General features: G+C 29.7%; 1 protein-coding gene across 1 annotated transcript in view; it reads left to right on the forward strand.

Annotated features, from left to right (window-relative positions):
* Window positions 1-483: 483 nt before the first annotated feature.
* The window catches only part of LOC123303051, a 43,041-nt gene continuing 29,940 nt past the window's right edge, over window positions 484-13,584 (forward strand). Inside the window, exon 1 of the mRNA XM_044886149.1 lies at window positions 484-1,629. Within this exon, the coding sequence (XP_044742084.1) occupies window positions 609-1,629 (1,021 nt within the window). The 5' untranslated portion in view covers window positions 484-608. The remainder of the gene's footprint in view (window positions 1,630-13,584) is intronic.

Here is a 13,584-nt window from a genome sequence, read left to right on the forward strand (position 1 = left end):
TTTTCTGAATCGAATATATTCAAACATACACATATTTAACGCCCGATATAACGCCGTTAAAACTTTAGTGCCACCGATTTCAAACACACATAACTGCTTCAAAAAAGCTCTCGTGTAAAGCTCTCTTTAACAAAGTGCTTCAAAAAAAAATTTCATTCAGTGCTCAATTTTTTTTTTCGTGTTATTTATTTATTAAAAAATTAAATTTTGTAAATAATATAAAAAAATATTTTTCGGAAAATTTAATAAATAGTGAATCCTTCCAAAGTGAATAAACAGCGACGTTTTTTTTCAACAATGAAGTGTGCAGTTTGCTAATAAGAGTTAAAAATTATCAACTTGAATTAAAAAATTAATAAAAATGAAGGCAATTGTAATTGTGTATGATCAATTAAACAAGTGTCCAATTAAGAAAGAAGTGCATCAAACAATTAAATCCATTACTGACCGCTGACCGTAGACAATTTACTCATCGTTTAAAACACACACAAAAACAAAAAACAAAATAAAAATGGATTTCAAAAAATTCGATTGTGGATTTTTTCAATCGTATTTGTGTCTCAGTGGTTATTAAAAAATTATCCATTGACGACAGAAATACCCGAATTATGGCTGTGTACAGAAACACTTATGGTCGCCGTAGGAATGTAGGATTTCGAACGTGGTGTATTGGAATTATGATCTCGTCTTTATATCTAATGTCCAGTTGCAGTTGCATGGCAACTGGCTTACATCATAATCGACATAATCATCATGTCACAAGTGATAAAACGGATAGTGTAAAAACGTTATGGTCACGACCAAAAGTAGTGCCTATAATTCATAAGTCTGATAAGTTAGGAATTTCTAGAAGAACATTACGAAATATTCGTATACATAGTGAATATTTATTAAAATCAAAAACTAGTCATGTTAAAGATTATCCGAACGATGATCCATACGGTGGATTTGATTCCCGTGATTATGAATCAGAGGATCCACGTCCGCTGATTGGTTTTAACGATGATGATTTTACGGAACATCAATTAGAGAAATCATTATTGGATCGGGAGCATACAAGCAATCGACCGGATGTTAAATGTGATGATGATAATAAACCAAAAAAATCAAATCCGCCGCAACATTTTAATATGGTCCCGATTAAGAAATTTACACCCCCGCAACAACAGCAAATCCCCTCATTCTCTCATTGTCCCACATGTTACGCGCATTATTTAAATCATGAAAAAACTTTTATTGATCCAAATAACAAAAATAAAATTGATAGCGAGAGTATCCGATTAGAGGCAATTAAACAGCAAATTTTAAATAAATTAGGTTTAAAACATCGACCAATTATACGAAAAAAATTACCTAGAGAGATTGTGTTACAGAGTTTGTACAGGGCCGAAGAGGACAATTTAGAATTTTTTAATGATGAAAAACATAAAAGTATGCCTTCACGTGCGGGTGCAGGCCTTAATTTTAATAAACCAATTAAAACGAATGATTTAAACGATAAATATGAGGAGTTTAGTTCGACAACGGGTGAAAATTTACCGACAACTAGTTCGACATCGTATTCGACAAATGAAGTACAAGATGATTTTTATGCACGGACATCGGAGATTATTGTTTTTGGTGATGCCGGTAAGTTTTTCACAAAAGTTCTTTTATCGTTTGTATCAAATTTTTAATTAAAGGGAAGTTGCGGTTTCCTGTACGACAAATTTTGGTGCTTAATTCTTTTGGAATTCTTTGCGTGCCAAAAACATGAGTAAATTTTTCACGCTGTATATAAAAAAAGATTTTCGAGATCATTTTCTATTTGCTGATCTTGACCGAATTGGTTTGGATCAGGAAATTTTGACAAGTGTTTTCTTTTCGAAATTATTTAGAGTTTTCCTTTTATTGGATCGTTATTAAAATGGCATTTCTGATAATGCCATTCATTCCGAAAACCAAGCAAGACGTCGAAAATTTTTGCTCGAAAAGTTTTTTGGGATTTCATTGAATTTCAAAAGAATTATCACTAAAATTTGCTATAATCTACACTGAAACTTAAAATACTAGCATTTGAAGATTGCAGGGTACTTGAAAGGTGTGTACAATGCTCTATTATCATCTCAAAATAAGTAATTTAGCTAAATTACTTTGCCAAGTCTATAAGGTTGCTTCATTTGGGTTCAGTTCAGTTTTAAAATAAATGTTTTATTTCTCGTGGATCGAGGGGTTTCCAATCAAGATTGCAGATAAGTATAAGAATTTTATAAACTAATTCTTATGGTTCCGAAATTAGCAACTTAAATCATTGGCTTTGACTTAAAATAAAAAATTAAGTTACAAAAAATTAGGTTAAATTATTCCAAAGTTTCTTTTAATGAAAAGTTGTTTACAGGGTGATTTTAAAAATAGTTCCCATCCTTATATTTCAAAAATGGATTGGAAATCATAAAGCGCGAAAGCACATTAAGCTATGTCTGTAAGAGCCTGAAGAAGCTATAAATTATTTAGCGAAACGTTGCAATTGAAGGTTTTTTTATCTTTTGTTGATCATATTCGAAATCAGCGATCTAAAAACCTTCAGAAAACACTGCGCCTACTCATACCGGTGTTTTCTTCCTACGAAACCTCCTATCCCGCTCAGGGTAAAATGATCCTTCGTTGTTTAAAGTGAACTATTAAAGCCATCTAGTATATTTATCGATAGATGGCTTCCACATGATCAAATTAATCGTTCAGTAAATACTTGGCGATTTTATTTATTTTGTGTATCGTAGCAAAAATATTAATTTTATTGCTTATGATGTAAAATTTCTTTTTTGTGTTATTTTTCGCCGGTTGATTGTTTTACTCTTGCCTTCTGTTGACTTTTAATAATATCATAACACATTTTGATAGGCGTATAATAAATTTTAAGGTCAGTTTTTATGACGATATTCAAATATGTCGTTATAGGTAAAATGATCCCCTTTATATACGTTAAAAATGATCCCTATTTGTGTATAAAATAATAATAACTAAAATTATCTCCCACCGTGTGAACTTTTTGGTAAAAAATGCGATGGGATCATTTTACCCACAAGGTCAGTATAACGATCCTTTTTGAGAAATGTTGAATAGTTCAAAAAATTTGAACCAAAAATTATTTCCACGTTATACATATCTCAAACAGTTTGGCTATAAATTACATTTTTTCTTTGGGGGATCATTATAGGACAACTTCCTCTAATCGTGAAAGAGCATTGTAAACATCTTTTATGCACACCTTTTTTATTTTTAAGAAAACATAATTGGTATTTTTATTTAAAAATCGATTTAAATCACGTTCAACGTGAATCTGATCAATTTAACTTCCAATAGTAGAGAAAGTCTACATGGTACTGTTGGTTTGCATGGTAATATTTCCATAAGAGAATTTCGTTGTAGCGATTTCAAACAATATTTCGAATACAAAATTTTCTAGCTTAAACTATTTTTTCGAATTTTAATGCTAGTTCTAACAGGATTTTTATGTTCTCAAAATTCTATGTTATTAAAAGTTTTACATAATTTTCTTGCTAAATAGTTTTGCACAGCACTTGCATCAAACAAAAATTTTCTTAGAAAGTTAAATTTTTAATTGTAAAAATTCCAAGGTTCTGTTAAAATGTCATTCTTGAGTATTGATTAACTGTCTGAAATTTTTTCTTAGAACTTATTTTTGAATTGCTTTAAAATTTTGAATTATTTATAATAATAAGAATATTCGATATTTCACGAGGTACGTTCACTACCCACACCCTACCTCGACCTCGGCGAAGGTAGAATGTTGACTAGCTTCGCCTCGGACGAAGTATAATTTTTACTATCGCTAATTATATCGCTCGATAATTATAAAATCGCTACGTTAACCATAAGTTGTAGCAAAAAAATTTTGCTAAAAATCGAGTTTCTAAGTTTGTTCTTGAAAACGAATTTAGTTTTGTGTAAGGTCTGGGAATATTTAAATTATACACGAGTATTAACAGAGGTTTTAATGGATTAAAATGACGGGACCTGGCAATTGCTATCACACGCAAAATTTTCTCTAATCATAGATTTATGATTATTCATAAAATCAATCATCGCTCAGTTAGTCTGAATTTAGCCACCCGACATAAAGTAATCGTTAAAATTTAATTTTTTGATGTATTAAACAGAATGACAATATATTTCGTTTTTGAGAGCTTAAATGGCCGAGCGGTCTAAGGCGTTTGTTTTCGACTGTTTGTCGATTTAGACTTAGGTTGCGGGTTCGAATTCAGGCAGCGACAGTGTGAACAATTTATAATTAATGGGAGTGCAGAATTGATCACATTGTCGTCGCTTGAATAAGAACGAAGTAACCGACTCCACCCACATCAAAATGTAATTGTAAATATGTTTGTAATTAAATAAAATAAAGATTAACAAATATTGATGTGGGTGGCCTCTGTTATAGGCGTATATGTCAGAGAAACGGAGGTTAAACCCCATTATTATTATTATTATTATTATATTTATAATAAATATCGATTAAAATTATTCATTTTTAAATTGAATAATTTTCTAAACAAATTTCAAAAATTAAAAAGAATTGGTAAATTTGTATATCGTCTCAATATCAGTACACACTAATTATTAAATAGACTTATTTAAGATACATGAATGAATTATGAATTATTATACATACGCTACCAAAAATTAATAATTATTATGAATTTTATTAATATTTGTGAAATTTTATATTTGACTGTACATTTTTTTTTTGAGTGACGAACTATTTTATACACATAATATATGTATGAAATATGAGATATATTTATTAATTTATTGAAGACTGTGGGGACTGGCAAGTAGACAGAAATTTGTAATTAACTTTCAAAAGAAAAAATTATACTATTTAGAACAAACAATAAAAACGTATAATGTTTAATCGGCATAATCTCATAATGTACCACATATTTCACGAAACATGTCTCATCTTAATCATATTTTGAATCTCAAAACTGATGTAATGCAGGTTTTATAGAAGCTAAGTACTCTTGTCCATAATGCACTAAATTACAGGAGTTATTATTTTTATTTAAATAAATTCAGTATCACGTATTGAAAGTACATGCACAAAATTCTTACAAATAGAATGGGGAAGTGCTTCCATTTTAAGGAAAACCGTTTTAGGCTATATCTCCATAACCGTGATTTTTAGACCAAAAATGGTAATCACCTTTATTGTAGATAATTAAATTACCTACCTTTTTTGTGAACTAATTTTTTTTGTATCACTAACCGTTTATGATTTACACGACTATGACGATTTACTTATTGACTATTTACTTTTTTTCCTAAAATTAACATTTGAACACATGAAGTTATAACGCGTTTTGCATGCAATTCACCGAATCATTGCAATATGCCTATATTGCATTCTTTTAATTTTATAAATAAATTAAAAAAAGTTATTTCTTGCATAAATATTTTCTTGTTTCCTAGAATTTCTGTAAATCAAAATTAGACACTAAATGTCATTTAAACAACTATTATTTACATTTTTCAGAATGCAAAATACGCCAGCAAATTTCCCAATATTATTAGTCACTTAAATTTCGTTGAAATTTCCACAAATATATTTATAGTCAGGAATGTGAAGTTTTTAAAGAGCAGAGACGGCTTAGGAAAAATAATCAATGCTACCTCTTTTTTTTTTTTAAATCTTAATAGCAAGTACTGATTCTGTTGTAAAACAGAACCGAAATATCAGATGGCAAGCTGAACATATTCGACTTACAAAATATTACGTAAGGCTGGGTTTAACCACCCTCCCCACCATTATAAGAACACGTAGTCTGCGACAGTACATGCGACTAATTCGATTACCACCATCAAACTTCAAATGCCAATAATATGCATATTCAGATTAAAAATGAAATGCCGTAGAGTTTCCTAATTTCATAAGAAACCGAGATATAAGAGAAACTGTCTAAAAAATGGCCAGGCATGATTGGTAGCGTTATAAACTATTTAATTGCCTATAAAAAGTTACTGCACCAGATTTCGAAGAAACGACCAAAAACCATAAGTCGTTTACGCGGACCTCAATCGGGAACAACAACCGGCACAGCGGCAGGAGTAATAATTAATAATTGAACTGAAATTAGATCAGCTTTTATTTAGTACAGGTAAAATTACCTCAGAAAATTTGTTATTATCGGCATTGCTTTTAAGTACAATGTATGCTGACTTTAATATCCTAATAAAATTAATAAGATAATTTAATGCAGCTCCTACGTGACAAATTTTTATAATTATTATATGAAAAAAGATGATGAATTTAGTACTTTACTTAGAGATTTAATTATATAATCAGTTTTAAATTTTTAAGGTTATAATTTATGATGTAATAATATTCCTAATTTCAGTACATCACAAATTATGATATTAAAAAATTTTAATTAAAAGTTCATATTAGGACCCCCACCTGCTCGGGCCTCGCCTGCAGTAACGGGCTTAGAAGATTTTGTCGGACGGTCGGGCTTTTGAAAATTTTGCCAACAACACTTTGTTTTGACATTTCCACATCATGAAGGATTTGATACAAGTAATTACCTCAGATGTTGGCACATTTTAAATTCTTTGACACTCAGTCCATGTAATTAATGGTCCTAAAATACTTTCAATTATAATAATTATTTATATAATCATAGAGTAATAATAATCATAATAATAGTAATCACTCAATAAAAAATATTTTAAGAACGTTTAAAATATGTATATCATGTATATGAAATATACCAAGGTATACTAAGTTTAGTCCCAAGTTTGTAATTGATGCTATGAACAACATTTTGGTATAGATGTTCATAAAATCACCTAATTAGTCCATTTTCGGTTGTCTGTCTGTCGTCTGTCCGTCTGTTATCACGATTACTCAAAAACAAAAAGAGATATCAAGCTAAAATTTTTATAGCGTGCTGAGGACGTAAAAAATGAGATCGAGTTCATAAATGAGCAACATAGGTCAATTCAGTCTCAGATCCGTAGGACCCATCTTGAAAACCGTTAGAGATAGATAAATAAACAACTTTTGTTCGAAACATTTTTTCTTAAACATCACTGTTTACCCTTGAGAGCGCAAATTGTATAGTATGTATTATATGCGAATATCAGTTATATCTGTGTGACATGTATATGTAATGTGATAAAGTAATCAACCTTGTCTATATATGGTATTTCAACAATTAACTCAGTCAATTGTTTGTTTTCACTTGTTTTAAGTTAAAGATCTGTTTTTAATGATTAGGTAAAAATCATTTAAAGTAAAAAATGAGAAACATTAGTTCGTTGATTTATGACTTGAAAACTTTTAAAAAAAAAATTACCTTTAATGTTCATTTATTCATTACGGTTTATAAGTCGTAAATAATATTTTACGGTTTTATTTTTTATTTTTTATACTTAAAGGCAAATACAATTTATATTGAAAATATATGTTTACCGCCATGTCAATGGCGTTACAATCGAGTTCGTAAATGAGCAACATTGGTCAAGGTCTTGGATCCGTAGGATTCGTTTGTAAACCGTAAGATATAGAACAAAAGTTTAAACGTAAAAAATGTTCCTTATAAAAAAAAACAACTTTGTATGAGGACTCAAATAAGCTTAAAAACATTATACAGAATGTTCGATTTACATCTAAACATGACAGAGTACATGCGTTAAGCAATGCATCTAAGTAAGAGGTATTATAGGTGTTATATGAAATTGTAAAAATGACTTGTATCGTGGCTTATATGTTGTAGTTCATCTATTCAACCATGAAGGTTATAAGAAGGAGAACGATCGCTATAGAAAAAATTGTCCCCGAAATATGGAAAAAATAAGTGAGGCGCTGCGACCGCTAAGTAGTATCAATAAAAGCGGGCTGTTGTGCGCTAATTTGAAATGATATATCAATTTGTACATTATGCTTCATCTACTTGTACTCATAAACAGCTAACTTCGCAGATACTACTTCTTGATGACAGCGCGGCTGGTGGCTGAAAAATGAACTATAAATTCTACAAATTTTCAGGGACAGACGCGCTAATGCTTAAGTACATAGCGATCTTTCTCCTTCTTTATAACCTTCATGTATTCAACTAAGAAGCTCCCACTCTCCAAGCGTCTTACAACTATCTCAACGGATATCGAAGCTTCAAGGCATGTATATACATAATACCTCTTACAAGATATGCGAAGGCTCGGTATTCATAATTTTTGTAGCCGCAGTGATATTGATATTACATTATTTTATTCATTATTTTATTGATAATACATTATTTTATTCAATAATACCAGCTCTATAACTAACATAATCTGTATTTAGACCTCTATTAATGGAACACTCTGTAAATGAGACAAATATAAATTTGTACCTTGATATCTGAAACACTGGGTAAGTGGAACATCTCTATAAGTAAGACAAATTAAAAGATTCCGTCATGTCTCACTTAACCAGGTTCCACTGTACTTACAAATTATAAAGGTTCCTATAATGTATCTACATTCCCATGATTAAAACTATCACAACCATAGTTAAACTAATCTCACGTGAGGTAATACATACACGTGCTATTTAAAATTGACTCGCGTTTCAATTGTTTTATTGGCGTAACGGATTTCAGTAGCACATAAAAATTATATTGCTAAATGCACACGAGCGTAACCAAGACTGATGACTGGTCATCACTTCTCTCTCGATGTGCTTTATTATTTATTCTTTTACGGTACTATGGTAATGTTATGTTCATAAAAATATGCACATTATTTTATTTTAAAAAAAATTTTCGTTATCTCTAAAAATTTGTTTTACCCGAAAATTTACGATAATGTCAATTAAGAGGAATAAGGATAAATCCTTTTTATAATCTCTAAACATTTGTCGATTCAATTTGCAAACGGCTTTCCTGGTAATTTTCTTCGCTCTGCGATAAAAAAGTAATTTTAACTAATGCTGAATTTTTTTTATATGATGTTGAAGTAAGTCTGTAAATTTTAGGGGGGAGGGGGGCTTCCCGAGGTATCGAAAAATTTTATTCTTATTTTTCGTTTACATTAATGAAGTTCATAGCAAAATTCATAATCAAAGTTGAAAAAAAGGTACAAATAATTTCAATCGTAAATCTAAAATGGTCTTGGTGTTCGTACTACCTTAACCCATGGAAAAAGTTCTCCTTCGACAACGAATTTCATTTTTAAATGGTAGCCAGAAATTTCTGTTGAAAATTTTATTTCATTCCGTAAAAAAGTGGGATTATGAACATTGTACCTTAAAACAAACTGAACACTAAAAACAATGACATATGATTTAACATCCTTAATGTGAATTTAATTTTAACCTCCTTGTAGTGATAATGTGACAGTTAAAATCCATTTTAAAAACAAAAGTCAATAAAATTAAATGATAATAATTAAGTATCTATCCAATGTAGTATTTATTTCCTTGTTAAAAATTTGGTGTGAAAGGCACACATTACTTCTATATACATGTATAGGTAGTAAAAAATAGAATTATTCGTTTTGAAAAATATGTACGAGATATCTAAGGACGAAAAACAATTAGTTCTCTAAATAATTGCATTCAAAACATCAACTACAGTAAATCTGTCAACGCTTCAAAAAATACTATCATATATTGCTCATCCGTGTAAAAAATCAGCAAGCATCTAAGAGTAAATTGAACAACGTTGCCGATTGTACAATTCGTTTCATGGATTAGACTAAATACTTGTTAAAAAGTAATCTCTGCTTATTGTTTTCTCTTAAAGTAAAATTTTCTTAAACTCCCTTAAGTTTGAAATAGTGAAAATAGCGACTATTCACTTTAGTTTTTATACGACTATTTTGTACATTCTTAAATGCGAATCTCCAATATTCGCGAATTCAAATGCGGATGTTAACTTTCAAATGAAGCGCTCGCAAATTGTTATCTATTTAATTACTAAACTCGCTCTTGAAACGTATCTAAGAACACTTTTCATTAAATTACCTTTTTCCTTATAAAGCCGTCTCCAAACGGACAGGATTTTGATGATCATCGTCTATTTTTTAGTTGTTCAGCTACAGAACCCTAAACTCGCACTTAAAAAGATAACTAAGAACACAACCCATTAAATTAACCTTCAAGCGAAACAAAAAAAAATCCAAATCGGTTCATTCGTTTTGGCACTACGATTAATATAGCCACTCTTAGGTAGCCACATATACATATATACATGTCACACACATATATTATCAATTATATGTATGTGACATGCATGTATGTGTGGCTACCTACGAGTGGATATCTTTCTTGACTTACATGACGTAAGAAAAACAAACGCTTGCGTAATCAACACTGTCTATACATGGTATATCAACAATTAACTCAGTCAGTTTAATATTTAACACATTTTCACTTGCTTACACTAAAAAGTGAAAAATAATTTTAATTGTAATGTAAAATTCAAAGCCTATATAGGAATTATTGCTAAAATTAAAAATATTTTAAAATAGATTTTATATTAACAGAAACAAGAAATAATGAATAGAAAATATATAAGCCAATGTTAAAAAATGGTACTTTTGGCATCCAGAAAACTCCAAACGAACTAAATGAATTAAAATAATAAATTTGGTAGATACCAACGCCCTCGTAAAATGTTTTTTGACATTACTTCAATAATAATTTAAAAATTAACTACCCTAAATGATTTGATGACAATAATTTTCATTGGCAAACCATCAAAAAAATGGTTCCGTTTTAAAGGAAATTTCACATCCGCATTGATTCACGTGCGTGTGTGTTGTATTTTATGGAACCAATGTACAATCATTAGTCATATTTTCTCCGTAAATATAGACTTATACACACATAGACCACTATTTATGAGTTTTTGAAAATGTGTGATAACATCACGATCAAAAATGGTATAGTGACAGATACTACAATAGCAATGTTAGTATAAGTAATATTACAGTATTGAATTGGGCTAACCACCAGAAGTATTGTGGGTATCGCCGACCAGTATGGACCTGACGCCCATACTGCATTGATTCGTCCGCTATAACTAGTGACAAAACCATTCTGTTATTTTCGAAATCGTCCAATGAAGCGAGCAGATAACTGCCTATGTTTTATTCTGACGTATGAACTATATTATTGTAAGGTTTCATTAAAATCCAGTAAATAGTTTTCGAAATCATTCAAAATGAACAGTAGTTCCCGACTTAAGCACATTCAAACAAACAAACAAATACACTCTTCAGCTTTATAATATTAGTTAAGATACATAAAATGAGGGAGAAATATGACTTTGGTGATGGAACATTGTTACTCGCCAGTTTTTTAAGTATAAGATAAATCTTAAAAAAATTATTAATCAATCTGAAACTTGGCACAAATTATAAAACAAAAATTTTACAATTATTTTATTTAAATATGTTTTTTATAAATTACCAACAATTTAAGTCTCCTATTCTCTAAGTTATGTTTATGTCAATTCTTTTCGTAAAAGAGCAATTTTATCTTTATGTAAATTGTTGGCTTTTATGGTTTTATAGTAAATATTAAAATAATCCGCGACTTTATATAATGGTCGAATAAATTAAGCCATGCATAAACAATAATAATATTTCTTTCAACATTTTTATTTACTCGTTATATAATACTGTTCGACACTCCAGGACCATGGAAAACTTTCGAATTTGCGATCTTTAACGCACAAATAGACCTATATGAACGGTTAAAGTGTACTCTTACGAAGTTTAAGTCATAGGCGTCAATCTAACAGTTTTAAAAACTGACAACTATGCTCTGTAAACTCTTACTCTACTCTTATAAACTATCTATTAATTTAAGCGGCATTCCATGGTGTTACTTTATGTGAGGGATAGTAAAACTTTGATTTAGCCCTTCCAGTACCTACAAATGAGTTAGAATAAGAAGTATTTTACATTTTTCGACTTATTGTGTTTAATTATAACATTTAGTATCAAAAAAGTTTTCATCTTGAAGAAAATTTTACCTTACTTCGTTTTAAAAAAAGAAAATATAAAAAACTTGAGTTTTTACGATATTTTTAGAGCATTTTATTACATTTACGTCATACAAATTGCCTAGTTGACTAGTTGAATAGTCACGTGACGACCGGATTATCTTAGGGTTAAATTTAGAAGATATTTTGACGTATGACATTCTTTTGTTTTTTGTAATATCAAATTAAAACATCCAATTTGTTTGTTTGTTTGTTTTTGTGCTCAATAGATGGTACAAATACTTTATTTGACTAAAAAATCGAAATTTAAGTACTCAAAAAATGTATATAATGTTATAATATCTTCTTAGCTGTGTATCCCCTCTTCAAGTGAAAAATACCCAAAAAAGTATACTGTGAATGAAAATATTTTGTACTAGAGTAATACTCATCCGCTTCGCTGGGTTTTAAAGTAAAGATTGATAAAGATTGCACTCGCTTATCCCCTTTCTATAACACGCGAAATAATGGTAAGGATTGTTTTACACAGGTAAAATATATGTATGGTTTTCTATTTTTTTAATAGTATAAAAGTCTAATTATTCATTGAGTCTATCAGCTAAGATGGCTGTGAAATATTTTATATTGATTATTTTTACAGAAATCTGTAATTTATGACAATGTCAAATTTAATTAATTTTCAAATTTTTTTAAAATTTTTATTATTATATTTTTATAAATTATATCTCATGTGTTATTCTGAAGTATGAGCTATATTGCTGTACAGTTTCATTAAAAACCATTCGCTAGTTTTAGCGGGAAAGCGTAACAAACAAACAAACAAACATGCTTACTTTCGCATTTATAATATATAGAGATAAAAAAAATCTTTTAATAATTTTGGTCTATCAGCTTTAGGTTTTCTATATATTCGACCTAAAAAAATATGTACATAAAAAATATGAATTATGATTCGAGCATTGATTAAATTTACAGATACTGAAACAAAATTCTAAAGGCATTATTCACACTGTAATAGGTCAATTTTTTTTGTAAAAATAACTTACCCTTATCTAGCATTAATGCCAACAATACTTTAACATTTTTTCTCGCGTTGTGGGGTATACTGTTTGACAAAAATAAATGTTCAATAAATAAAAATAAAAAATTTACAAAAATTAAATGAAACCGGTTTTTTTTTGTGTACATACCTTAAAATTTTTCAATTGTCATACCATATGATGTTACCTCATGTGGGGAACGCTAACACGTTATTTAACCCTTACGCAACTTATTAAAAAAACGTATCGTGATTATTTTGATATTTGACTTAGTTTTCGAAACATCAAAGATTGAACTATTCGATTTAATTATTCAGGCCTTCGGTATTTCGAAAATTAAGTCAGATATTGAAAAATGTAATGACAGGCGGACAGACAGACAGGCAATCGAAAATGGACCAATTAGTTGATTTTATTTACGTCCTCAGCACGCTATAAAAATTTAAGCTTGACATCTCTTTTCGTTTTTGAGTAATCGTGATAACAGACGGACAGACGACAGACAGACAACCGGAAATGGACTAATTAGGTGATTTTATGAACAGCTATAC

The sequence above is a fragment of the Chrysoperla carnea genome, chromosome X (assembly GCF_905475395.1).
Source record: "Chrysoperla carnea chromosome X, inChrCarn1.1, whole genome shotgun sequence".
NCBI classification, from domain to species: Eukaryota; Metazoa; Arthropoda; class Insecta; order Neuroptera; family Chrysopidae; genus Chrysoperla; species Chrysoperla carnea.